Raw genomic sequence first — 24,856 nt, 5'->3', positions numbered from 1 at the left:
TCAACACCATCACCACCACCAACCACAATCACCCCTTAGCACAACCTCACCGACACACAAGAATATGAACCCTTACTAACGAGGTCATCTTACAAGCACAAGCCTTCATGAATCGCGCGAACACTCACAACCGACACCCCCAGGCCCCAGTACAGCACCCCAAGGAACCCCACCCCTTGTACAACGAGATAAAAATGTAAATAAAAAAGGTTAGTCCAGAGAAAGTAATAGTCCACCTTACCACCGCCATCACTAACTTGAGATCTTAACCCCCTTCCCCAGGTCACATCGCCACCCTAATCTACACCACCCCAGCCAACGCCACCCCAGAAAACGGCCCCAGGACAAAGAGGCAAAAATAAGAGAATAAAAATTAGTCTTGAGAAATACAGTACAACCTCCTCCTTCCCCTCCTTTCTTCCCTTCTTCCTCCGATCTATACCCCCTCCTACAACCTCCCTTCAACACACTCCCTTCCTCCCTTCCTTCCCTTCCTCATGTGTCCCTCAACACCTTCCTTTCTTACCCCTCACCGCAACTATTACCCCACTCGATCACTGCCCCTATACTTCACACCCCCACCCCAGTCACCACCCAGGACTTTGAGGCAAGACAAGAATATAAATTAGTCTTAAGAAATATCGTCAACCTTGTCAACCTCACCGCAACTATTATTACCCCGCTATATAGACCTCTGTCCCCTGTTCACACCACCACCCCGTTAATGCCATCCCGGTTATCGCAACCCCAGGATTTTGAGGTCAAAGAGAGTAAAAATTAACCTTAAGAAATGCCGTAGAGTCAACCTCACCAACACCATCACCTTCTCTCCCCCTAAACCCCTCTCCTCAGTATACAACATCCCCTGTAAGCCCCACAACCCCAGCGAACCCCACCCAAGCACTGCGAAGTCAAACATAAATAAGAATAAAAATTAAAACCCTCACATGCCTCGCCCCGCCCCGACCCGACCCGCCCCGCCCGCCCCGGCCCGGGTCCGCCGGCTTGGGTCGAGATTGATATTGATGGCCACGGGGGGCCGCCGCTAAATTAGTTAGCAGCCTCCGGGACGGCAATTCTTGGCACTCTCTGCTCCGGCCACGATTTGAGTTGTTTATCGCGATGAAGTAATTACTCTGTCGATACTCGTTACGGTCGTGTTGCGGTGCGCGGCGGCGGCGGAGGCGGCAGCGGCGGGGCCTGGGAAGGGTTAAATTTTTATTCTTATCTATTTCTGGCCTCGTAATGCTGGTGCGTCGCTATGCCGGGTGTGCTGGGGAGGTGGGAGCCCGGGGGACGGACGTTAAAAAAAAAAGGGGGGGGGGGGGTGAAAGGCTTGAAATAAAATAATAGTAAGAGAATCAGAACACAACCTAATCTATCAAAAACAAATGACGTTATCTTAGCCTCTCCAATACTAGGGACGTTATTCTAATTTTTCCAAACCTAAGGACGTTATTTAAATCTTCCCAAAACCAAAGACGTTTTCTTAATAATCTAACAAGTAAAGCAACTCAATGATGCGTCGATACAAAGGCTGCGTTACATCCTAAAAGTTAATTTAAGAAAAATCAGAAAAATAAAAATAGCAAGACCTAGACCGCAACCTTAAAACTGGGAAAGCAATCCAAGGCTTGTGTTGATATAATTATTATAACCTATAATTCATCCTAAAAATCATCTTTAAATAAGAGAAAAAATTTGTAAGCCCTAGAGCCCAACCCCATACAAGGACACCGACTCGAGGGTGTGATGAGCCAGTGCCAACCAAGGCTGACACCCTAAGAGTCAACAGATTCAATCTGAAACGTCCAAGGGAAGGTCAGTCATTATGCGCGCGTCCTTGAATCCAGCGACCTGAGTTGCGGCGGAAAGTAGTCAGTATACAAGCCAAGGGTGTGTTCTTGAGGTGCTTGATCAAGGTACACGAGAGAGTGCTATGCCGACCGGTTTAGCCTACTGACCAATCCCCACTCGTATCTCCTTCAACATATTGATTAGAGCTTAACTTGAACACTTAATACTGCGAGTAAGTGCAAGTTAAACATGTAATATAATATTAACACTTTTCTCACTAACGGGACTGATATAAGGCATAGTAGAGCCCAGCCCAGCACAACACAACACAACCTCTCCCCCCCCAGCCGTCCCTTCAACACCGGGGCAGAAGCCACCAGCCAGCACCGTGACCCGTCCACACGACCCAGTACCTTGGACTTACCTGAACACTTGCGCCTATAATAATACATTGCCGGGGTGACGCGTGCCACTCAGTAAACATTAAACCAGTCAGTGAATAACTCAAACGATAAATATATACAAATGGAGATATGCGGCTGCACAGTCCTATATAGTTCAAGCATACATGCATCGCGTGGATAAATATATGGATGGTATATATAGTTAAATACATAGATAGATAGATAGATAGATAGATAGATCACAGACACAATCAATCACAAATCAAGCAAGGAGATGTAAGGAGAGCTGTATCAAACGGTAAAACCCATACCCAGTACAAGTTGAACATTCACCATGGAAGGTTAGCCAAAGCAGCACACGTCCTTACCTTCAACATGAGGAGGCACGGGCGGGGGCGCAGAGTCCTCTGAAGCCGTGGAGGGGCTGGCCGAGGCCGTGCTGGGGGCGGTGTCTTGGGCCGCCCCGTAAATGTCTATCTCCGAGTAGTGGTGGTCCATGGTCCGCCTGCGGGCGTGAAGGTGCTGGGTGCTGGCCGGCCCGCCGCGGCCCTCACCCTCAGGCTCAGAGTCCTGCGCGGCGTCAGCGTGTCGTGGTGCCCCCGCTGTTTCGCTGCGCCTCGCCTCCCCCGGGCAGGGGCATTGGCCGCCGGGCAAGCCGTCATCGCTGGCAGTGTCACGTCCTCCCCGGCTGGAGGCGTCGTCCCCGGACCGGCCGCCCCCCGCGTCCTTCCTACGCTCACTCCCACTCCTGCACAGGTTTACCAGCTCGATATCACTAGAGGCCTTGGAGCTTATCACTGACTTCCTGTCTCTGCTGCCGCCCGGATGACCCCCGAGCCACTGGGAGGGAGAGGTCGAGGCCGGGGAGCCGTAGCCCTTGTAGGTGGCCTCGCAGGGCGGGCCTCGCTCAGGTAGGGGCGGAGGCGTGTCTCCGGAAATGGCGTGAAAGCTTCCGGGGGGCGTTATTAAGAGGCTCCTGGACGCTGCTTCAACGCCGGCCACGGGGCGGAACGGCGAAGGGTCCTCCTCGACCCTTGTCACGGCCCCGGCAGGCGAGCCGCAGCTGGGCCCCGGTGAGTTGGCGGTGAGGTACGAGAACAAGCTGGAGATGGTGTCGTCGAGGTCCCGCACCACCACCTGATGGTCCACATCCACACCTGCAGGCGAGAGAGAAAACACGTGATGACCCCTGAAGGCAACAGTACTTAGGCAAGGTAACCGTGTGTGTGAGGGACGGTGGGGTAGGGGCGAGCAGGAGGTTGAGGTGTGCCAAAGGGAAGCAGACGCTCAAGCTCAGTAATATAGAGAGGTAAATACCATAATAAAGTAACACTAAGAAACAACTGATTTCTAAATAGTCTTGTGATACAATGAAGCTAAGTGTCGAGGCAGCTGGAGAGACGAATAAATTTAATAAGTCCCAGCTGTTGTGTGTCTGAAAATTCGCATGTAACGATATTGTAATGTGATTTTGTGAAGTGTTGAGAGAGAGAGAGAGAGAGAGAGAGAGAGAGAGAGAGAGAGAGAGAGAGGAATGATGGATTACAGAGGAGGGAGGTTGTCAGGCTAAACAGATGTCACCGCGCTGCTAGACCCTTTGTAACCTGACGGTGGAAGGGGCGTGTGGCCTGAGCCTGGACCTAATGAACAGAGAGAGAGAGAGTGAGAGAGAGAGAGAGAGAGAGACACACACACACACACACACACACACACACGACCAAGTTATAAAGCTATAGTTAAGTCTAAGGTGGTTGTTGAGTTTTGTGATCAAGCTTCTGGACTAACGACGAGGCTGTGGACGCTCTGACATAAAACTGCTACGAGTCTATAATTTTTTTTCTTCATCAGGCATAAGAGGTAAAGTACTCCAGCCTTCAGGGGAGAGTTACGTATACAAGCACTACCTTTAAAGTAGTATTGAGGCACTGCGGCAACCTGAGTGTATATTAAGTAAAAAGCCCATCCCTGTTATACACGTTTGGTAGTAATGATATCTGCAGGGTGATTACGGAAGCTTACTGGTCAAGGTTGAAATGAGAAGTGCCCGAGTGACATTGATCGACCTTTCAGCACATACCATCTCTCTTCCTTCACGCCTCGTCAAGGTTATTATTATTATTATTATTATTATTATTATTATTATTATTATTATTACCATACACAGTGCAATAGCTAGCACCGAGAGAATGTTAGTAGGTTAATTATTCAGATAGAGCCGAGAGAGTTACAAACATACTAAGAGTTATATTATTCGTCTCTTCACCTCGCCACAACACGGCTTGGGAAGTATATTGATGCTGACATTTTCAAGTTACTGTTTTCGTACTGCTGAACTGGTCTGAAGGAAAGGACACAGCGGCCTTTATTATTATTGCATCATATTGCGACAAGTAAGAGTCTGGTCCTCCTATTTTGGGGAGTACTAAGCAAAACATTATCAGGCTACTATGCGATCAGTGATTAGTATGATTAGCAAAGGATAATACAAACATTTTAAACATTTCAGAAGTAGACTAACAACAACAACAGTAAAAGTAAAAATAACGATGATAACAATAGTAATAATAATGATGATAACTACTATTACTACTACTACTACTACTACTACTAATAATAATAATAATAATAATAATAATAATAATAATAATAATAGAAGAAAAGGAGAAAAGTAAAAGAAAAAGAAATAATGATAATAATAATAATAATAATAATAATAATAATAATAATAATAATAATAACGATAATAATTTCAGCTTTTTTTATTTGACGGGTTATTACTTTTACACGCCGTGACGCGAGTTATGCATGTTAGGCTATTTCAATTACATGCAGTTAATTATATTCCAAACAGAGTAATATTATTCCCTGCACTTGAAGTTAAGCCATGTTATTCCCTGCTCTTAACTGCATTAGGCTATGTTTGGGTATCATAATTAAGCAGTTTTAGCCAGTACATTGTATTACCCAGAAACTGACACACACACACACACACACACACACACACACACGTTAATTAAAGGACTTCAATGAGGAGAAAAAATACATTAAAATACGGAACATTACAAGCACAATCCTGTAAATATATGAGAACGGAAACACACGAAAGCTCTCTCTCTCTCTCTCTCTCTCTCTCTCTCTCTCTCTCTCTCTCTCTCACACACACAAATGGGAAAGAGGTCAACGAACAGTCTGCATGAGTGACATTATCTTAGACTAGTTACGTTAGGAAGGCAGGCTTGGTTAGTTCTTTAATTGGCCACCGTGGCGTTGGTTGTAGTTGTCAATAATACAATCCCTCCTAGTATCGTTGGGGGCCATTTATTAACCCTTTAAATACCACCCATCACTGCTTCATTAGTCAGGTAAGGACGGTAGGTTGGGTTACTTAGGCTAGTTAGGTTAGGAAGGCAGGTTTGGTTAGTTATTTAATTGACCACCGTGGCGTTGGGTGTAGTTGTCGATAATACATTCCGTTCTAGTATCGTTGGGGGCCATTTATTAACCCTTTAAATACCACCCATCACTGCTTCAATAGTCAGGTAAGGGCGGTAGGTTGGGTTACTCAGGCTAGTTAGGTTAGGAAGGCAGGCTTGGCTAGTTAGGTGTAGTTGTCGATAATACATTCCCTCCTAGTATCGTTGGGGGCCTTTTATTAACCCTTTAAATACCACCCATCATTGCTTCATTAGTCAGGCAAGGACGGTAGGTTGGGTAAAACTGTAAATTGTCCATATCTTCCCACCTAGTAACATTGGAGCACATTAACTAGCCCTTTAACGATAATCTACTTGCTCCGCCACTTTCATATCACTAATCACTGCCTCATTAGGTCAGGATTTATTGCCTACATGACGCGGCACAAAAAAAAATAGCCTAGGAGCAGTGAGGGGAAGGGCGGCCATGCGAGGGAAACAAACTACCAACACTTACTTAGCTCCTCCTGAGGCTATCCTGCGCCCACTCCCCCTGCCACCACCCCTGCACCCTTCTGTAGCCCCTGGAGGATGCCCGGCCTGGATGACGCACCACAGTAACACACAGAGAGCCTAGAGTCGCGGAGAAATACTCAAGACACAAGTAACCACCCCGCGGTTGCGTTCCCACGCGGGAGTGAGGGTAGTGTTGTCAGCTGCGCGATAATCACTTAAATATACGATAATCAAAATGCCTTTTAAAGGAACGCGGATCGATGTTTTTCACTGATAAACTAATAATTGCTTTTAAACTGGTAAAATAGTAATTACTTTTAAACTGGTCAACTAGTAATTGCTTTTAAACTGGTGAACTAGTTATTGGTGGTAAACTAATAACTGCTTTTATAATACAATAATCAAAACTTACGGAATGCCGATCTACTTTCTTCACTGGTAAACTGTATATCAATAACTGAGTTTTTAAAAAGACATATTTGATTGAATACCACTATAACTGTGTGTGTGCAATTATTTTGATCAGGAACTAATAAATTCAATGTGCAAAGTACGACAATCTGGTGGCTCAGCTGATGACACTGGCGGCTTGCCCTTCAGTGTTGCCAAGGACATGTAAAACCATAGAGAATAATAAATTGCTGCTTGATATACTCCATTTCAGAGTTGAATTATTGAGTTCTTGTAATACTCCACTCGACATTTCTACTTTTCTCCGTGGAATATAATATAATATGATGCAGATACCATTAAATGAAGATTCTCTCTCTCTCTCTCTCTCTCTCTCTCTCTCTCTCTCTCTCTCTCTCTCTCTCTCTCTCTCTGCTGTTTCCATTTCAAAACTCGCCGTTCTAATAATTGTCATCCCATGTTATATACTTCAAACACCGCTGTCTCTACACTACTTTTCTTCGTTTGGAATCTCGTTCATATTCTTAATTACAATTACTGATCAATTAAAACATACAAGATAATTATGCAACTACCGAGCAATGCGGGATAAAACAACTACCGGACGAGCACTCCGACACTGTATTAATAGGCTATCCTTGTCATGCCTCGTGTTAGAAACTGTTTATTGTTTGTTTGGCTGTAGTTGTGGGCATTGGACTGTTGGAAGTGACTGTAAGTGACGAGGAAACTCTATATTCATGTATTAATTTATGTGTTCCTACTACCAGTGGTGCTTTTGTTACCAATGGAGGGGTTGACTTTGAAGTGTGATTAGTGCTTAGCGAGAGGCGGAAACACTGGTCGGTAATATCAGACGCTTCCACAATTTCCAAAGGTCGAAAAGCCGGAAAACGAGATCAGGCAGGTAGTCGTGAGTGTTTCTTTAGGTGCATGGTACAGAAGAAGGGTCGGTCTACTACCAGGGTCATACTACTACCCCTGCAAATGTCTAGAACTCCTACGAATGTCTTGTCAAAGGTGTGTGCTTGGACGCAGAAATGTTTGATAATACAACCCCCCCCTTTACCCTCCCCTGCCCTGTGAACCCCAACCTGTCCACTCCTGTCCCTCCCTCCCTCCCTCCTCTTGCGTTATGCCGCGGTTATTACACTAGTCACTGCTACCCCTGGGCTGGGCGATTTTGGCTGGGCTAGACTCCCAGCCCTGCCAAAATCGCCCAGCCCAGGGTAACTTTGAGTGGACGCGCTGGATCGTTGGTCTCCCAGTGCTGCTGATCATGGTATGGCTGGGCGCACCGTGTAAAGTTGCCAGATTGTCTTACTCAGCCTCTTATATTTACCGACTTCCGACCCAAAAACTGTCTTGTGGACCCCTATAAGGAGATTCACTTAAAATTATCGTTAAAATAGTTAATTCCTGATGTTTCTTGGCAACAGTTAGCCGTCAGAAACCTGTAAATACTGTGCTCTGAGTACGACAATCTGGCAACGGTAAGACGCAGCAGAGTTATTGAGATACTGTAGTATTTAAACATACAGCTAAAACCAAATTATCCTATATAATAAAATATATACATATTATATTATTATGCAATGAAATTATTAGTTTTTTCTGTATAATCAATGATGACTAATGGCACAAAAAATAATAAAACACAGCATCTTCACACTCGCTTGACTCGTGCTTTGTTTACATCTGGACTTGGCCTTGGCGGAAGAGCGCAGTGACCACTCGCCTTGTAAATCAGTTGTATGGCTGGCTTCCCGCCCAGGCAAAATCGTCCAGCCCAGGGGTAACAGTGACTAGTGTAACCGTAGCTTAAGCCCGCATTTTCAAACCTATTTGCCCTTCAGTTCGCCTGCTTGAAAACCCTCTCGTAGAAGTTGCTGGGATTTTCATGGACTGTTTTGTGATCCTAATGACAGTCTTACACAGCTTCTGCATCTTGAACGGGGTTGATGTTATTTTTGGCCTTGGGAAATCGTCGTTGTGGGAGTCCGATACGTGTAACTGTGCGTGTAAGATGGACCTCAGCAGCCTCGCCACGTCATTCACCAACACGCCACTCACCCACGCCCACCACCCGCCGCCCAGACCAAGGTAAGAAATAACACGTAGAAAAGAAGGTAGACTGTTTATTAGGCTACCACTCTGTTGCTCCTTTGCGCGTCACGTACTTCCCTGGTTGGTACGGCCCGTTAGACCTTTTTTGTTTTGTTTTGTTTTGTTTTGTTTGTTTACAGCAAGGAAGGCAGTTCAAGAGCAAAAAACAAAAACAGCAACGAAAAAAAAAAAAACGCTAGACGCTGCTCCTGCAAAAGAAAACGAAATGCCAGAAAAGGTCAGTTTTGGGTGGAGAGGTGTTTTGATGCTTTGATAGTCTAACCTTTATTATATTATTTATCGTGCTGATCAGAACAAATGCAAACGTGTGAAAACTGATATCTTCACACTGACTGCGGTAAATTTACTTTGGTGGTGCAGACTTATGCTCAAGAATATTGTCAGCGTATTTTTCTTTACCATGTCTTAGTGCTTCCAGGGTCGTAATTTCTGGGGTAAATATGGAGAATCACTACGCGCCTCCAATATTGCTCCCACGGCATTTCTAGCCTTTCCAAGCTATCACATACCGTTGTGTTACTCTAGTTTTACCGGCGCATCAAACATATGCTGCGTCTACAAGTGATGATAAGGAATAACAGATAATATTCCTCCCCCCCTCCAACCCATGAACCTATGATCCCTCTAGCCCCCCCCCAAAAAAAAAAATTACCAAAATTAAGGGCCTGGCTTCAGTACGTAATTTATAACCTGCCTAGTATACAGCGACCTTCAGATGACATGTTTACTGCAAAAATGCCAGAACTAACACACAACGACCACCAAGATCCCGAATGTGTACCCGAAATCTGACTTCAATTAATATGCTGGCTTGCGGGTCATTTCGGTGCTCCCTGAGAAGGTTTGCACAAGAATCAACTTGTTCAGCGTTATTATACCATGGTCGGATGGTCCGGCCCGTCACATAGTCATAACCAAGGATTCTCCACTCCCTGGCCATAGGTGACGCAAGAGCCTCGATAGAATACTGCACGGCGGCCAGACACTTACATTAGGTTACGTTAGGTTCACGGTACAGGTGAAGGGGCAGACTACCATCAGGGTCATAAAACTACTTCTGGAAATGCCCCAAGCTCCTAGGAAAGCCTTGTCAAATAGGTGAACTTTGGAGACGAAATGTTTAGTAATAGTAGTAATAGTAGTAGTTTAATAACCCTGGTGATAGTCTGCCCCCTCTTCTGTACCCTGAATGTAATAAAACCCTCATGAAAACTCGATGAATCTCCTTTTCGACCTTTGCAAATAGTTGATGTGGGAGATGGAACGTACGTCTGACATGCTGACTGGGTGGGTAGGTGACTGGCTGGCTGATGCAATAAAACGACCGCCGTGCATGGCAATAAAGCCCCAACCAGTATATACGTCATTTATTGAAGGTAATAATGTTATTCAGAACGATTAGGAACTCACAGGTATTTCTGCTTTGCGTCTCGGAGTGTGCGGGTGAATGGATGACGTAGCACTAACATGGATGACTTTCAATGAGATAGGTATAGGAAAGGGACAGGAGTAAGACGTGACCATGACAGCTAAAACTCATTCATCTCAAACCCGCCCTCACCTCTCCCTCCATCTCCCCCTCACGGCCTCCCCCCCCCCGAACAGGTCACGGCCAACACCATGGACATCACCCTTCCCACTTACACCCTCCCTACTGCCCTCTCTCTCCCTCACTCCCTCCCCCCTCGAACAGGTCACGGCCATCACCTGAGGGGGCGCCGCACCTGTCCACGCTAACTTCTGGAAATGATGACATGTGTGACGGGGTTGTCGGGGCTGCCGGCGACGTGTGAGCCAATATCGCGCCGCCCAGACTCGTATGGCCGGACGTTTATCGCAAAAATACGCAGTTCTCCGCCTTATGGGGTCGCCCTTCGCTTAATTACACCCGCGGCACACAATATCGCCGCCGCCGGTCGCCACTCCGAAAAAAAAAGAAATGCAATTGTGGGGTGTTGTATAATGGCGCATATTTTCGGGTCGCGAGCTGCTGCTGTTGTTGGAGGGCTAAATACTTATCGTGTTAAACATTATTACGCGTCAGGACGATTGAAACCTTTATGCTAATGCCGGATTTTCTCTCCTCTCTTCCTTTCCCTTCCTATGTGTCCTCCTCCCCTATTCTCTTCTCTATCTCTTGTCTTCCTTCCCATTTCCTCTCCTCCCTAACCTCCCGTCCGCCAGTCTTCTCTCTCCCTCTAGCTCTTCAACTTCCTTCTCCTCTCCCTTTCTCTCCCTCTCTCTCTTCCTTCTCCCTCTCTCTCTCTAGCCCTTCAACCATTTCCTCTCTTCCCTCTCTTCCCTCCACCTTCCTTATACGTACCCCCCTCCCCTCTCTCTCTCTCTCTCTCTCTCTCTCTCTCTCTCTCTCTCTCTCTCTCTCTCTCTCTCTCTCTCTCTCTCTCTCTCTCTCTCTTAGTTGCCCATCCATCCACCCATTCACACACATTCACATCAAGTAGGAATTATTACATTTCCTTCCCCTCCCGCGGGCCACACACACACACACACACACACACACACACACACACACACACTCAGCAGTAATCATAAATAGTATGTGATGTGTCCGGTGTCGTTTACATTACATAGACATTCCGTCCCTGCCCCTCGAGGCGACCTGGCCAGAGAGAGAGAGGGAGAGAATGGTTTGTGTTTGTGTGTATGTGTATGTGTGTGTGTCCAGGTCCACGTGCCACTCCGCGGGTTGGTTATGTTGCATGCATGATTGACGCTCTGCTGCGCCCTATCCTGCCAACCCTGCTCTGTCTGCTGGCCGCCCGTCCCTCGGCACCACCAGAGGCCGCCTGTAAGGGGACGCCCGCGCACACGGCCTTCCTTAAGTTCTCATGTGTTGCTCTTTTCTCCTCGTCTCCAGGGAAGGGGTTGCCCTCGCTGGTACACGAAGAGATTTCCAGCGCTTAGTGAATATTGCGGCACGTGGCTTTCTTTCGTCTGGGGCAGCATGAAGAGAAGGGAACTTTTTACTTCAGGGTGGAACTCCCCCTACAAAGGGAACATTGCCACCACGTTAGCCATGACAACTCAGCGGTAGAGGACTAATCAATATTATAACTTTAAAGCCACATTGGACAAGAACTCGATACAAAAATTCACTATTTATAATAATAATAATAATAATAATAATAATAATAATAATAGTAAACGGTTTATTGCATGAAGTACAAGGCAGCCCTAGAGCTGAAAATATACATCAAAGGAAGATGAAATGAAATGAATGAGACAAATGAACAAAATAATATGATTGAAAATAAAAAGGAAAATAGAAATAACAATAATAATAACAACAATAAATGTTAATGAAAAATATTTACTATTTATGTTTAGGCGCGGAAAAAAAATACCTCAAATAATCTCTGAACTTTGGGAGAATATGATATAAAGCGTGAGTGATAATTCTATAATCGGAACGTGACCTGCGCAAACATGATGATTCACAGGCGACAAAATCAGTATTACATTGGGATTGATAAGCGCAGTGCCTAGATAAAGTAGATTATTAAAAGTAGATTATTGATAACTTAAGGACCACTTACATGAGTTACCCTAATCAAACCAACACCAAGTAATGTTTCGAGAGGCGGCCATTCCCATAGTCACCTCTCACTCACCGAAATATAGCCTCAGGTGTGGTATCCGAGTTTCATTATTCATCATCAGTTAAGGTCGTCACAAACAACAAGGGTGCAAAAAGCTGTATAATCACGTACGTCAGAACAGAAATATATATCAATTAGTTATTAGGTTTGATGTCCCCACGTAAGGAATAGATTATCTCCGAGACGCCTGGGGGGCTTCGTGGCTTTTCCGATACCCTACGCCACCCTTCTATAATTCCTTCCCCTTCCGTCTCTCTCCGGTATATGACCACAGATGTTGCGCCGACTAAACGAAACTTTCCAACTTTTCCGAGACGTCTGCCTTTTTGAAGCATAAAAGTAATACCTAAACACACACACACACACACAAGAGGTGGTGGGAAGAGTAGATGAAGGGGTGGAGCGTGGAGATGAGGGAGGGATCGGGGCAGTGTCCATCCACCTCAACTTTTCATTCCCGGCAATTATTCAGTTTGTTACTTGTGTCCCGCGGCGTGTGAGTCAGGTTTCAGCATCGAGTCACACGCCATAGAGGCCCTTACGGAGAGGGCGTCGAAGGCTCACGTTAGGTTATCATTCTCGTTGACTCGCACGCTTCGCCTTCATGTTTTCCCTCCGCTCAGTGTCCCGAAGCAGCCGCCGCCCGAGCACCTGAGTCTCCGGGGAAAGGCGAGTAAATACTGCACAAGGTATTAAAAAGGAAAGCACGCCCGGCAGTCTGTCAGAGGAGGGGAAGCCATGCACTGTTCCAATCAAAGTGAACGCGACTGGGGCCTGTTTTGTGGAGAGAGAGAGAGAGAGAGAGAGAGAGTCCACCTTTACCCGCGCTAGTAGCTGTAACACCACTAGACGAACTCCACCGAGGATTGCATCAATAATTATCTCGCACTAGGCAGCAAAAACCATATCCTGTACTATCACAATTGTTACACTAATAGAGAGAAGGACGATATCTTAGTGACACTGAGGGGACTGGGGAATGAGAGCATGGGAAGTAGAAAGCAATTGATATAGAGGAGGAGGATGGCTTAGAGGGGAAAGGAGTGAATGGGAAGTAAAGAAAAACGAAGGAAGAGAGAAGAAGAAAAAGGAGGAGGATACCTTAGTGTTTGTATGGGATATTGAATTGATTGGGAAAGGAGTGAAAGGGGAAGTCAAAAGAAGCTAATGAAAGGAAGTAGGGTGTTTTGATATTGGTAAGGTATATTGAAGGGACTTGGGAAGAAGTGCACGGGGGAATATAAGAAACTAATGAATGGAAGTAGAATGTTTTGATAATGGTAAGGTATATTGAAGGGACTTGGGAAGGAGTGCAAAGGGGGAATAAAGATAAACTAATGAATGGAAGTAGGAAGTTTTGATAATGGTAAGATATATTGAAGGGACTTGAGAATGAATGCACGGGGAAATAAAGATAAACTAATGAAGGGAGGTAAGGTGTTTTGATATTGGTAAGGTATATTGAAAGGACTTGGGAAGGAGTGCAAAGGTAGATAAAAAGAAACCAATAAAGAGATAGATGATATTTTAGTGTTGTTAAGGGATTTGGAAGGAACTAAGAAAGGAAAACATGGAAAGTAAATAAAAAACAAGGACGCCAACAATGTGGATGTAACCCTTATCCTCAGACGTTGGCTTATCCCGAACAAGCTCGAGCAAGGAGTTGGTGGCACGTCGCTAATGCCCGAGTTAGTCCTTGGTTCCTCGTGTCAGTCACCGTCACGGGATGAGAGATTCACTTATGATGACTCGACTTGCTCCGTGATGCCAAGACTAAAGAGGGAGAGAGACGTGTGTGTGTGTGTGTGTGTGTGTGTGTGCAATGATTCCTCGCATGCAAGGCTCCACCGCCCTCTACAATATATTAGGACAAAAAAGGTGTCTTCCGTCATGGCCTATTCAGTGCGTGTTCGCTGTATTTTATCAAGGATTTAAAAATAGTTTCCCCAGCCTTCCCTCCGCCACTGTTGCTGCCGTCTCCGCCGTCCTCCCCATGTCACGAGCTCAAGCAACCTCTGACATTTTACGGTGACATTTTGTCCCTCTCGCCACCCACGACAAGCTCAGACTAACGATGACGATGGTGACGCTGGTGACGTTAACGAAGAACTCGGAATATCGTGTTGCCGCAAAGGTTTTTCTTTTAGCAATGGTCGTCATATTTTTCTTGATGTGATCCAGTTTTGTTTTATGCATCACTATCCTCACCGCCCCGCCGTAAGCCTCTGGACAGCACTAAAAGCACCATTAAGATATGCTTCTCTAGAAAAATTACACATCAAGATAACGATAACGATAAATAAAGCTATAAATAGTAGGGATAGGCGCTCTATGTAACGTAGAATTAAGATATTGTAGATGCGGGCAACAAAGTACACTTGACCAACCAAACAACACATAAGTAAGGTAAAGTTAGTGGTTTGGGACTCTCCATGTAGGGACTATAAAGTATGTGCTGGCTCCCTCCCTCCCTCCCTCCCTCCCTCGGATCCCAAGCTCCCAAGTCTCCTCTCTTTCTTCCCCCTTGAGCTGCTTCACATTTATTCTTCATGAAGTAGTAACAGCAGTAGCAGCAGTAGTGGTAGTAGTAGTAGTAGTAGTAGTAGTAGTAGTAGCATAAGTAGTAGTAGTAATAGTAGTAGCAGTAGTAGTAGCGTCTCAGGTGTTTTGGGGCTGCTAAATAGGCAGCTTTCGTCTCCGCACTCCTCCTTCTCTACCTGATTCGTCTCTTATAATAGTAGTAGTAGTAGTAGTAGTAGTAATGGTTGTAGTAGTAGCAGTAGTAGTAGTAGTAGTAGTAGTAGTAGAAGTAGTAGTTCTTGTTGTTGTTGATGCTGTATGAACCTTTTTGGCGTGATGGTCTGCGTGTCAAAAAGCCTCGGCTTATGAGGACTGTCGGCTGCCCGTCGCGGCACTAAACCTGCCAAAGAGGGCTGGCGGCCGTCGGGGGGGCGCCCGCCCGACTCTCACTCACTCCCTTTCAGCGCCACTTACGGGCTGCTCTTGTAACTTTTCTCGCTGCCTGGCTCTGTATTGGCCGCCGAAGGTTTAGGAGCGCTGTCACCTCCTTTACGGGAGTCTCGCTTGGCCGCCCCCACTCCCGCCTCCTCGGAAACTTTTGTCTCAATACGGCTGTTAATCGCTGCTATGGCTGCCTCCTGTGATCGTAATGAACAGGGGACTCTTCGGGAGCTTTTTTCTCCAGGTAGCGAAGCAGCTTATATGTGCATCGCGGGTATGGGGCTTCTTACTGCGATCATACAGTTCACAAGCAACTCCTTGGGACCTTTTTCCCCGGTCAGCGAAGCAGCATAACCATCCCACAGCAGCTTCTATGTGTATTGAGGTTATGGCTACTTTCTTTGATCATATTGTATACAGGCGACTCTTCAAGGTCCTTTTTTCCGTGTCAGCGAAGCATCATAACCGTCCCGCAGCGGCTTTTTTGCGACGAAGAAAACTCTGAAGCGAGACCAACCCTTTAGCAGCCTCTACCGCGGACCATTGAAAGTTAGGGACAGATAAGTGATTATTGACCGACGATACTTGTTTTCGTTTCTTCTTTAGGGGCTCTCAAATTATACTTCTCATTCAATAAAAAAAGCCTCCACTTGGGGTCTGGTGTTGTATATTTCGAATGTTTCTTTGACGATCGGATGTGTTCAGTGTACAGCGTGGCAGCGCGGCGAAGTGGTTCTCATAAACGTGTCTCGTAATGACAAGCCGACGACCTGAGCTAAAAAGTCTCTCTGTAGAGCTACACGCACGCCTCAACGGGGTTACATTTGGGATAGAGTATGGGAAAAGGATGATGACGTTATTTTTCAAAGGTTATGTCAAGATAAAAAAAAGTAATGTCCTGGGGGAATCTTTAACACAGGGTTCTTCAAATTACGGGTCGCGCTCCACTGGCGCTATGTAGTAAACCGAGTCGCTAAGGCTTCATAAACAAATACTCAAATGCCTGGCAGCGAGAGGCACACATATAAGTTCTGTCAAGAGGACTGCCTATGGGCCTTGAAGGTAATGCATAAGATCTGAAGCACACGCATCTAACATTTAGCGAACGTGGATGTAACTCCGCTATTCTGCCTGTGTGCTTCAAGAAACGTGGTTCATCGAGGAGGTTTTTTTTTTTTTTTTTTTTTACGTCGCGGCCTATTGCGCCAGTAGGATCCTTCCCGGTGGGGCCTGATGGTCGCCCCAAGGCTTCTTCCCGATGGGGCCTGATGGTCGGCCCAGCCCGTTCTGGCACAGGCGAGTGTTTATAGTGGCGCCCTCTTGTGTTGAAAACAAGAAATCAGACTACTGCCGTCCAAAGCGTCCACGTCTTAGGGGCGAAGCTGTGAGTGGCTGAGAGATATTCCTTGACTCCCAATAATGATAAAAATGCTTTATAAGTAAACATATAAAAAAAGATAGATCCTTCAAACTGCAAAGGCAAAAATACAAGTAAAACTAACTAAAAAATGAGAAATCAGTTTATTAGCTACAAGCGGCTGGAGGCCAGAAAAATGAAAACGTTTTGCAGCGTCACGCAGGTCAGAGATAAGCTTCCTGCGGCCCTTTCACCGCCCGTCACGCCAAGGAAGTGCATGACCCGCCCCGCCCTTCCCCGCCCACCCCGCCCCGTCTGGCCGCCCAACATTTTCATTTTAGCGAAAAGCGTCACGGAAGCATTGACGCAACATCCGCGGCCCGTGATAACGCGTTAATGTTGCTGCTAAAAGTGTTATCAATATTAATTTAGGTCAGAGCAGCGCACGCCACGTCCACCCACCTCGCCGCCCGCTGACTGACGGCCGGGCGAGATACGAGTTTTTAATATTCTTTCACATATTTTTACTCTTTACCGCCCACCACCACCGCCACACCCACCGGCATGTAAATCAGGGTCCACCACAGACACATTGCCGCTGGAACACACGCACACTCTGATCAGAACTACAGCATGAAGCTTTATTGTGACGGCCTAAGTTATGCGCATTCTACTGTCCGTTATGTTCTGTCCACCAAGCACACAGCTATATAAATCAGGCACAGCATTTTTTTAACAGTAAGGAAGACAGCTCAAGGGGAAAAAAATAGTATAAGGAAAGAAAAAAGGCCGCTAATCGCTGCTCCTATAAAAGAGAGTAGTAAAGAGTGTCCAAAAAAGAGGTCAATTTCTGGTGGAGAGGCTGGGTCATGTATTCAAGGTGTATTTCAGGGGGGGTCTGCGTAGTATTGTGTTGTGTTGTGTTACAGAGAGCCACGCGTAGTATTGTGTTCTATCGTGTTGTTTTGAAGGTCACGTTGGGTACAGACAGCTCACTTGACAGCCACGATGCCCTTCACCTTTCGAGCCCAGCCGCCCATCAAGCACCCTGCCCGCCACCTCAGACTACCACCCCGACAGCCGCGTCACCCTGCTTCTCCTTCTTCACCCACACACAGCAGCAGCACACACACTCCCACACCCACGCCCACGCCAGCTATAATACTGCTTCCCACCCCGACAGCCTCCGTCACTTCGCCCCTCCACAGATGTTGCGCCGACTAAACGAAACTTTCCAACTTTCTTCCCTACTTCAACCTCTCACAGCGCCACCACACCCACGCCAACTAATCCCTCCCACCACCTCAATACCCCCGTCACCCCATTCCTCCTTCAACCCCCCACAACGCCACCACACCCACGCCAACTAGTCCCTCCCACCACCTCGATAGCCCCGTCACCCGATTCCTCCCTCACCCCCTCACAGTACCATCACCACACCAAATGAAGCCTCCCACCTCGACACCCCACGTTACCTCACCCCTCGTTCACCTCCTTCCAGCAGCAGCTCACCCATACCCACGCCAACTGATGTCTCCTTGTTTTTTCTTTTTTTTAGAGGATAGGGGGGAAGGGAAGAAGGGGGTTAGAGGAAGGTAAAGTAGGAAGAGAAAGACAGTAGAAGTAGACAGATTGGTGCCTTCTACTTCGATAGCTTCCTTCATGCACCTCCTTTCTCCTCCACCCCCTCCCAGCTGCAGCACACCCACACCCACGTCAAGTAACGCCTCCCACCTCAACACCCCCGTCACCTCGTTCATCGTACTCCTTCATCCACCCCCCCTCAGCTCCAGCACACCCACACACGTCAAGTAACGCCTCCCACCTCAACACCCCCGTCACCTCGTTCATCGTACTCCTTCATTCCCCCCCTCAGCTGCAGCACACCCACGCCAACTAATGCCTCCCGCCACCCCATCAATATTCAAAGAACAGCGCCGCGTTCCTGCCCATAAACGCTTTCCAATCCTGTTTAATGGCCGTGACTCTGAGGCAACAACCGTGCAGACAAATACGGTCACCGCCAAGACGAGGGAGCGCCGCCCCAACCCCTTCACCCCTTTCCCTCTGCCCCCTCCACCCCCTTGCGCTCCTCTCCTCAACCTCTATCCCCGACCCTTTGCCCCTTTCATCCCCTTCCCTGTTTAATGTTAATGTTTCCTCTTCGCTCCAACCTCTCACCCCCTTCATCCCCTTCCCTTTCTTCTCCTCCTATCCCCAACCTCTCACTCCCCTCCCTTTGCCCCCGTCATTCTCTTCCCTTTCTCCTCCTCGCCCCAACCTCTCACCCCCATTCCTTGCACTTCTCTCCCTTCCCTTTCTCCTCCTCGCCCCAACCTCTCACCCCCATTCCTTGCCCTTCTCTCCCTTCCCTTTATCCTCCTCGCCACAACCTCTCAGCCCCTTTCCTTCGCCCCCTTCATCCCCTTCCCTTTCTCCTATGTAACGACCCTTCAAGGCGTACGCTCGAGGGTCGTTCCCGGGTGCTCGTCCCACTTCACAAACCACCATCTCCATCCTGATAACGAGCCCCAACCATCAGACCTCGACACCTCAACACCTCGAACGAAGCAAGCCGGGCCTCATCAGAAGCTATATAAGGACTCGGCCTGGCAGTGGAAAAGCAGTATAACCTCATCGGCTGTTTAGCGGTAAGTACAAGGAAGGATATACCGAGGAGGATACATCACCTATTGTTTCATTGTTTTTGTTGTTCTTCATCTCACTGTAACTATGGGTAATTACTTATCATACCTGGGATTATATTCTTTGATATGTGTAAAATTATGTCATTTAAGTATAATTAAGTATGATTTAACTGTTTTACTTTAGTTGTTATTCACTGAAAGCTGTCACCCCTTCTTTTGGTAAGGTAACTCCTCCTCGCCACCACCTCTCGCCCCCTTTCCTTGCGCTCCTCTCCCTCCCCTTTCTCTTCCTCTTCCAGACCTCCCTCATCCACTTTTGTTACAGGCCGCCGATAAGATAAGTGGTGCTCCTCCTCCACTCTTCCCCTTCCACCACCTTCACCTTCTTTTCCAGCCTCTTCCTCACTTTTTTCCGTTTTCCCCCTCCCCTTCCCTTTCCCTGTTCCAATCAAGCTCCCTTCCTCAACAGCGTTTAGATGTTTTTTTTTTAACAGTCTGTCTTTATTCCCTTCCCTCCCCTTCACTCCACTTCCCCTTCCTTCCCTCCCCTTTTCCTCCCTCCGTCCCCATTCACTCCACACCAGCGTTGCCAAATTATCGTATTCATCGCATTGCATTTTCGGAGTTTCTGACCGATAACTAGAGCAAAAAAAAACGTCAACGAATAAGAGTTTTAACGATAACTTTAATTTTCTATAGTTATTTGTGTAGGTACGAGAGTTTGATTCTTAAAAATGATAAATAATAATGTGGTGTATACGATAATCTGGTAACGCTGATCCACACCTTCCTTTCTCTCTCTATTTAGCTTCCGTGATAACCCCTTCACTCCACATCCCCTTCCTTCCCTCCCCTTCACTCCACATCCCCTTCCTTCCCTCCCCTTAAGCATCTGTGTCGTATGCTTCCAACTAACCACCATCACCCCTTTTCCCTTCCTCTCTCCATTCCCTTCTCCTCCATTCTCTCCTTTCCTCACCTTAACCTCCCTCTCATTCCCCCGTGAACGTTACCTGTTTCCCATTTTCTAATCGACATCACACCCTTCATTTCCCTTCCCCCTTCACCTCTTCACCTCCTTTCTCCTCTTTGTCTCCCTTTGCTCCCCTTTCCTCCCTTCTCCTCTTCGTCTCGCTTTGCTCCCCTTTCCTCCCTTCTCCTCTTAGTCTCCCTTTGCTCCCCTTTCCTCCCTGCTTTGCTCCCCTTTCCTCCCTTCTCCTCTTAGTCTCCCTTTGCTCCCCTTTCCTCCCTTCTCCTCTTCGTCTCGCTTTGCTCCCCTTTCCTCCCTTCTCCTCTTCGTCTCGCTTTGCTCCCCTTTCCTCCCTTCTCCTCTTAGTCTCGCTTTGCTCCCCTTTCCTCCCTTCTCTCCCATCCTCCCTGCCCAGTCGGTGCTAAACATTTCCTCTTAACTAAACGGCTTCACCCCCTTCACCTTCCTATCTACCATACTTTCCCTTCCTTCCTTTCCACTTCCCTTCCTTCCCTTCATCCCTCTCCCTCTAATTCTTCCCCATCCTCTCCCTTCTCCCCCCCTCTCCTTCCCCACCCTCTCCTTTCCTTTCCCCGTCCCTTCCTTCCCTTCATCCCCATCCTCTCCCTTCTCCCCCCCCCTCTCCTCCTTCCCCAACCTCCCTCTCCCTTCCCCCCCCCTCTCCTCCTTCCCCTTCAGCCCTCTCCCTCTGTCCTTCTTCCCCATCCTTTCCCTTCTCCCCCTCTCCTCCTTCCCCAACTTCTCTCCCTCTCCCCCATCCCCTCCCTCCCTCCCTCCCTCCCCTGCGACCCCGATCCTCTGCTGCAAAGTGAGTTGAGGTTCGGCAGAAACTGAACGCGTCGTTGTTGTTGCAGTCGGCAAGTACTTCATGGTTTTCAAAATAACGCGCAGAGCTTAAGGTATTAATAAAGTTTTGGCAATCTGGGGCACGCGGTGAATAGTCTTTTCAAAGGTTAATAGTAGTAGAGCGCGGCCGAGCAAGCAAGCATTGGCAATATATTTCAAATGTATTTTTCGTGCAAGTGGTGGAGGAGGACGACGAGGAGGAGGAGGGACCGTTAAAAGCATAGTCATATTACTTTTTTTTTTCATTCTCTTTTCTGTCAATATAGCTTAAAATTTTGTGGGCTGTTCTCTATCATTAATGCAGGGAAAGTCAGTGTTTTTCTCTCTCTCTCTCTCTCTCTCTCTCTCTCTCTCTCTCTCTCTCTCTCTCTCTCTCTCTCTCTCTCTCTCTCTCTCTCTCTCCTTTGAAGCGAATATCCATTTCTTCAGTGCCTGCATCAGGAATTCACTCTGCGCCATTATTCTCCGGCAGTATTTGCAAATGAATATTTTATCCCGGGCGTCTTGGGGCCGCGAAGCACTCATGTGTCATCAGCGGCGCCCATGCACGGTGTTATGGGCGGGAGGGGGAGAGAGAGAAGGAGAGGGAGGGCGGAAGGGACGGGAGGAAGGAAGGAAGGAACGGAGCATATGAAGAGGAGAAAAGAGGAGTGAAATATCGGTAGGGCAGAGAAGAAAAGGAATCGAATGAGGGAAGGAAAGAAAGAGGAAGAGAAAGAAATGGAGGGAGGGAAAGAAAAAAGAAATGGAGGGAGGGAAGGATTTAATAAGGAGTGTAAGATGCAAGGAGGGAAAAGAATGGAAGCAAGGAAGATAGGAAGAACAGAAAGAGAGGAAGAGTGAAAAGGTAACAGCCAAAAAGAGAAGGGGGGGGGAGAGAGAGAGGGAAGAAAAGAAGGAAAAAGAAGAGTGGTTAAATAAAGAAATAGAGAGAGAGAGAGGGGGAGGAATGAAGTGAAATACAGAAAAGTCAGAAAAGAGAAAGAGGGAAGAAAGGAAGAATAGAAAGAAGAGGAGTGAAATAGATGGGGCAGAATAGAGTAGGAAGGAAGGAGGAAGGAAGGGAGTGGTATACAGGGAGAAGTAAAACAGAGGAAGAAAAGAGCAGGGATAGAATAAAGGAAGGAGAGAGAAAGAGAAAAGAGAGCAGAGGAAGGAAAGAAAGTATGTGGTAAGGAGTGATAGATAGGAGAGAAGAAAGGAAAGGTTGAAAGAGAAAGATGTGGAATGGAATAAGAAAGGAAGGAGAGAAAAGATAGAATGAGGGAAAGAAAGACAGGAAGAGCGAAAAGAGAGCAGAGGGAAGGAAAGTATGTAGTAAGGAGTGATAGATTGAAGGAGAGAAGAAAGGAAAGGTTCAAAGAGAGAAGTGAAAAAGTGCAGAAAAGAGGAGGGATTGAATGAGGGAAGGAAAGAGAAAAAGAGAAAGAAGAAAGCGAAGGAGAGAGGGAAGGATGTAATAAGAAGTGAAAGATGCAAGGAGATAAAAGAAAGGAGGCAGGGAAGAGAAAAAAAAGATTAAAGCACGAAATGATAAAAAAAGAAAAAAAGAAACTGAAGAAAAATATATTATACTTCGTCAAGGAATAATGAAGAAAGAAAAAAAAAGAACCAACATAATTAAAATACAGAAGAAATGAGAGAATGAGGAGAGAGAAAAAGAGAAAGCAGGTTGATTTAAATTTGCATGTGCCATAAGACTTGTGTGCTGAGGCTCCCACGCCCACTGTTACGCTGCCGTGTGACATATTACACCGTAACGCCTATGCACACAGTAATAGTAGTAATAGTAGCAATAGTAATAATAGTAGTAGTAATAGTAAAGGGAGTGATTGTATGAACATTTTCCATCCTTCTCAGGTTAAAATGACTCCCATTATTATCAAAGGTATTCACAACATTATAGTAATTGTAGTTGTAGTAGTTGTAGTAGTAGTAGTAACAATAGTAGTAGTAGTTCTCCTCATATGCCCTTGTCCACCGTAACTCCTATGCACACTAATGTTCTACCTTTCTCCTGTTCTCTCGTCCGGCGTGACCCCCATGACACACTACCATGCCCGTCCAGCCCCCGCGCCTCCCATGCACACCGTTATGTTCTGGAAGACCCGACCCCATTATTCGCCGGGAAAAACGACCTGCACACTCGCCCTCCTCCCTACATTAATCTCTCTGCTCCCTCACTCTAGCAGCCATGATTTTTCAGCCGCCCTCACCGCCGCCGCAGCCGCTGTATCTCTGCCTTGTGGGCCCGTCCGTGCCAAGCGCCAGCCGCACTGTGCCTCGGCCTGTGCTTGGGTCTTCGGGTCAGCGGTTAGCTCCTCGTGTGCCTCGTGTAGGGGAGTTCAGGCTAGACGTTGAGGGTTAGTGAGGGTGAGTTCGAACGCCGCCCGAAGTCAGCAGCCGCCCAAGACGTGGTCAGAGGAACGCGTCGGGATGGGGGTGTATCGAGTGGTACCAGCGGCGTCTCACTATTGTTATTGTGTTCATTCTTCCACCTTTCTTCTCCTCCTCCTCTTCTAGTCCTCCTCCCCTTCCAGTCCTTCCACTTTTCTTCTTCTCCTCCTCCTCTTCTAGTCCTTCCACCTTTCTTCTCTTCCTCTTCTAGTCCTCCTTCCCTTCCACTCCTTTTATCTTTCTCCTCCTCCTCTAGTGTTCCTCCCTTTCCAGTCCTTCCACTTTCTCTTCCTCTAGTCCTTCTCCTCCACCTACTTCCTTATACCCCGAGGAAGGCATTGGTACCAACTCCCCCCGCCCCCTCCCCCACGATGACACCTCCTCAGGGTCACAAGGCACCCCTGGGGACGCCTCGAGGTCACTGGACTTGACCGCTTGACTCTGAGCAACACCAAAGACTTATATGTATGACCTCTTAATAGTTGAGTTTGTAGTAGTAGTAGTAGTAGTAGTAGTAGAAGCGGTAGCCGTTGTTGATGTTCTTAAGGTCCCTGAGTTATTGGATCCAGTGTCGGGGCCCAGCGGGGGGTAAGGGAGGGAGGGAGGCGGGAGGAAGGGGCGGTGGGGTGGTGGGGTCGGCGGGGTGATCAATATGCAGGTGTGAATTAATTTTTCTTCCCTACAGATGGAGGAGTAAGCTCGTTTGTGAGTGTCTGGAGGAACAACAACACGCCCGACCTCGGTGTAGTGAAGTACGCCCACACCCACGCCCAGAAACAGGTATTTACAAGAGACTTACGCTCTACCCTTTACACGAACCTTACAGGAGTGCGTTGGAGTGTGTTAGGGGCGCGATTCCTGAGCTTGCGTTGGTGGTTAACTGGGTATGATAACGGAGCTCCGAGGCATTGTGGGCCCGGCAAGAATTCCAATATCGTTTGAGTGGTGGTCAGAGTGAGTCATAGATGCGGGGAGGGCGGCCAGCGCACCACCGGGAGGTTTATATCGGGAGCCTTCGCCACGCCCCTCAACAACACTTAGATAGATAGACCCCCGATACCGCCATATAGAGAGATCTCCCCACCACCAACGAGGGATGGCAAGACATAATGGGTCGTATTTTAAAAAATTTCGTCGTCCAAGTTCACATATTTGGCAAGGCTTTCGTGGGAGTTGTGGGCATTTCCAGGGGTAGTTTTATGACCCTGGTGGTAGTCTGACCCTTCCTCTGTACCGTGAACCTAAAGAAACACTCATTAGAACCCGATTGACACCCTCTTTGACCTCTAGAAATAGTTGATGTGAGAAGTGAAGGTGTCTTACAATACCAACCATGGGCTCCTCCCCGATACCAGCATATAGAAAGAG

General features: G+C 47.2%; 1 protein-coding gene across 2 annotated transcripts in view; it reads right to left on the bottom strand.

Annotated features, from left to right (window-relative positions):
- Positions 1-2,453: 2,453 nt before the first annotated feature.
- Positions 2,454-24,856, bottom strand: part of LOC126985093 (zinc finger protein ZIC 5-like) — an 86,503-nt gene continuing 64,100 nt past the window's right edge. For both annotated transcript variants that reach the window (XM_050839544.1, XM_050839545.1), the window contains one exon: positions 2,454-3,358. In XM_050839544.1, the coding sequence (XP_050695501.1) occupies positions 2,544-3,358 (815 nt within the window). In that variant the 3' untranslated portion in view covers positions 2,454-2,543. The remainder of the gene's footprint in view (positions 3,359-24,856) is intronic.

Source organism: Eriocheir sinensis, chromosome 58 (assembly GCF_024679095.1).
Source record: "Eriocheir sinensis breed Jianghai 21 chromosome 58, ASM2467909v1, whole genome shotgun sequence".
Taxonomy (NCBI): domain Eukaryota; kingdom Metazoa; phylum Arthropoda; class Malacostraca; order Decapoda; family Varunidae; genus Eriocheir; species Eriocheir sinensis.
The sequence above is the reverse complement of the archived record's forward strand: the minus strand, read 5'-3'. Positions and strand labels throughout refer to the sequence as shown.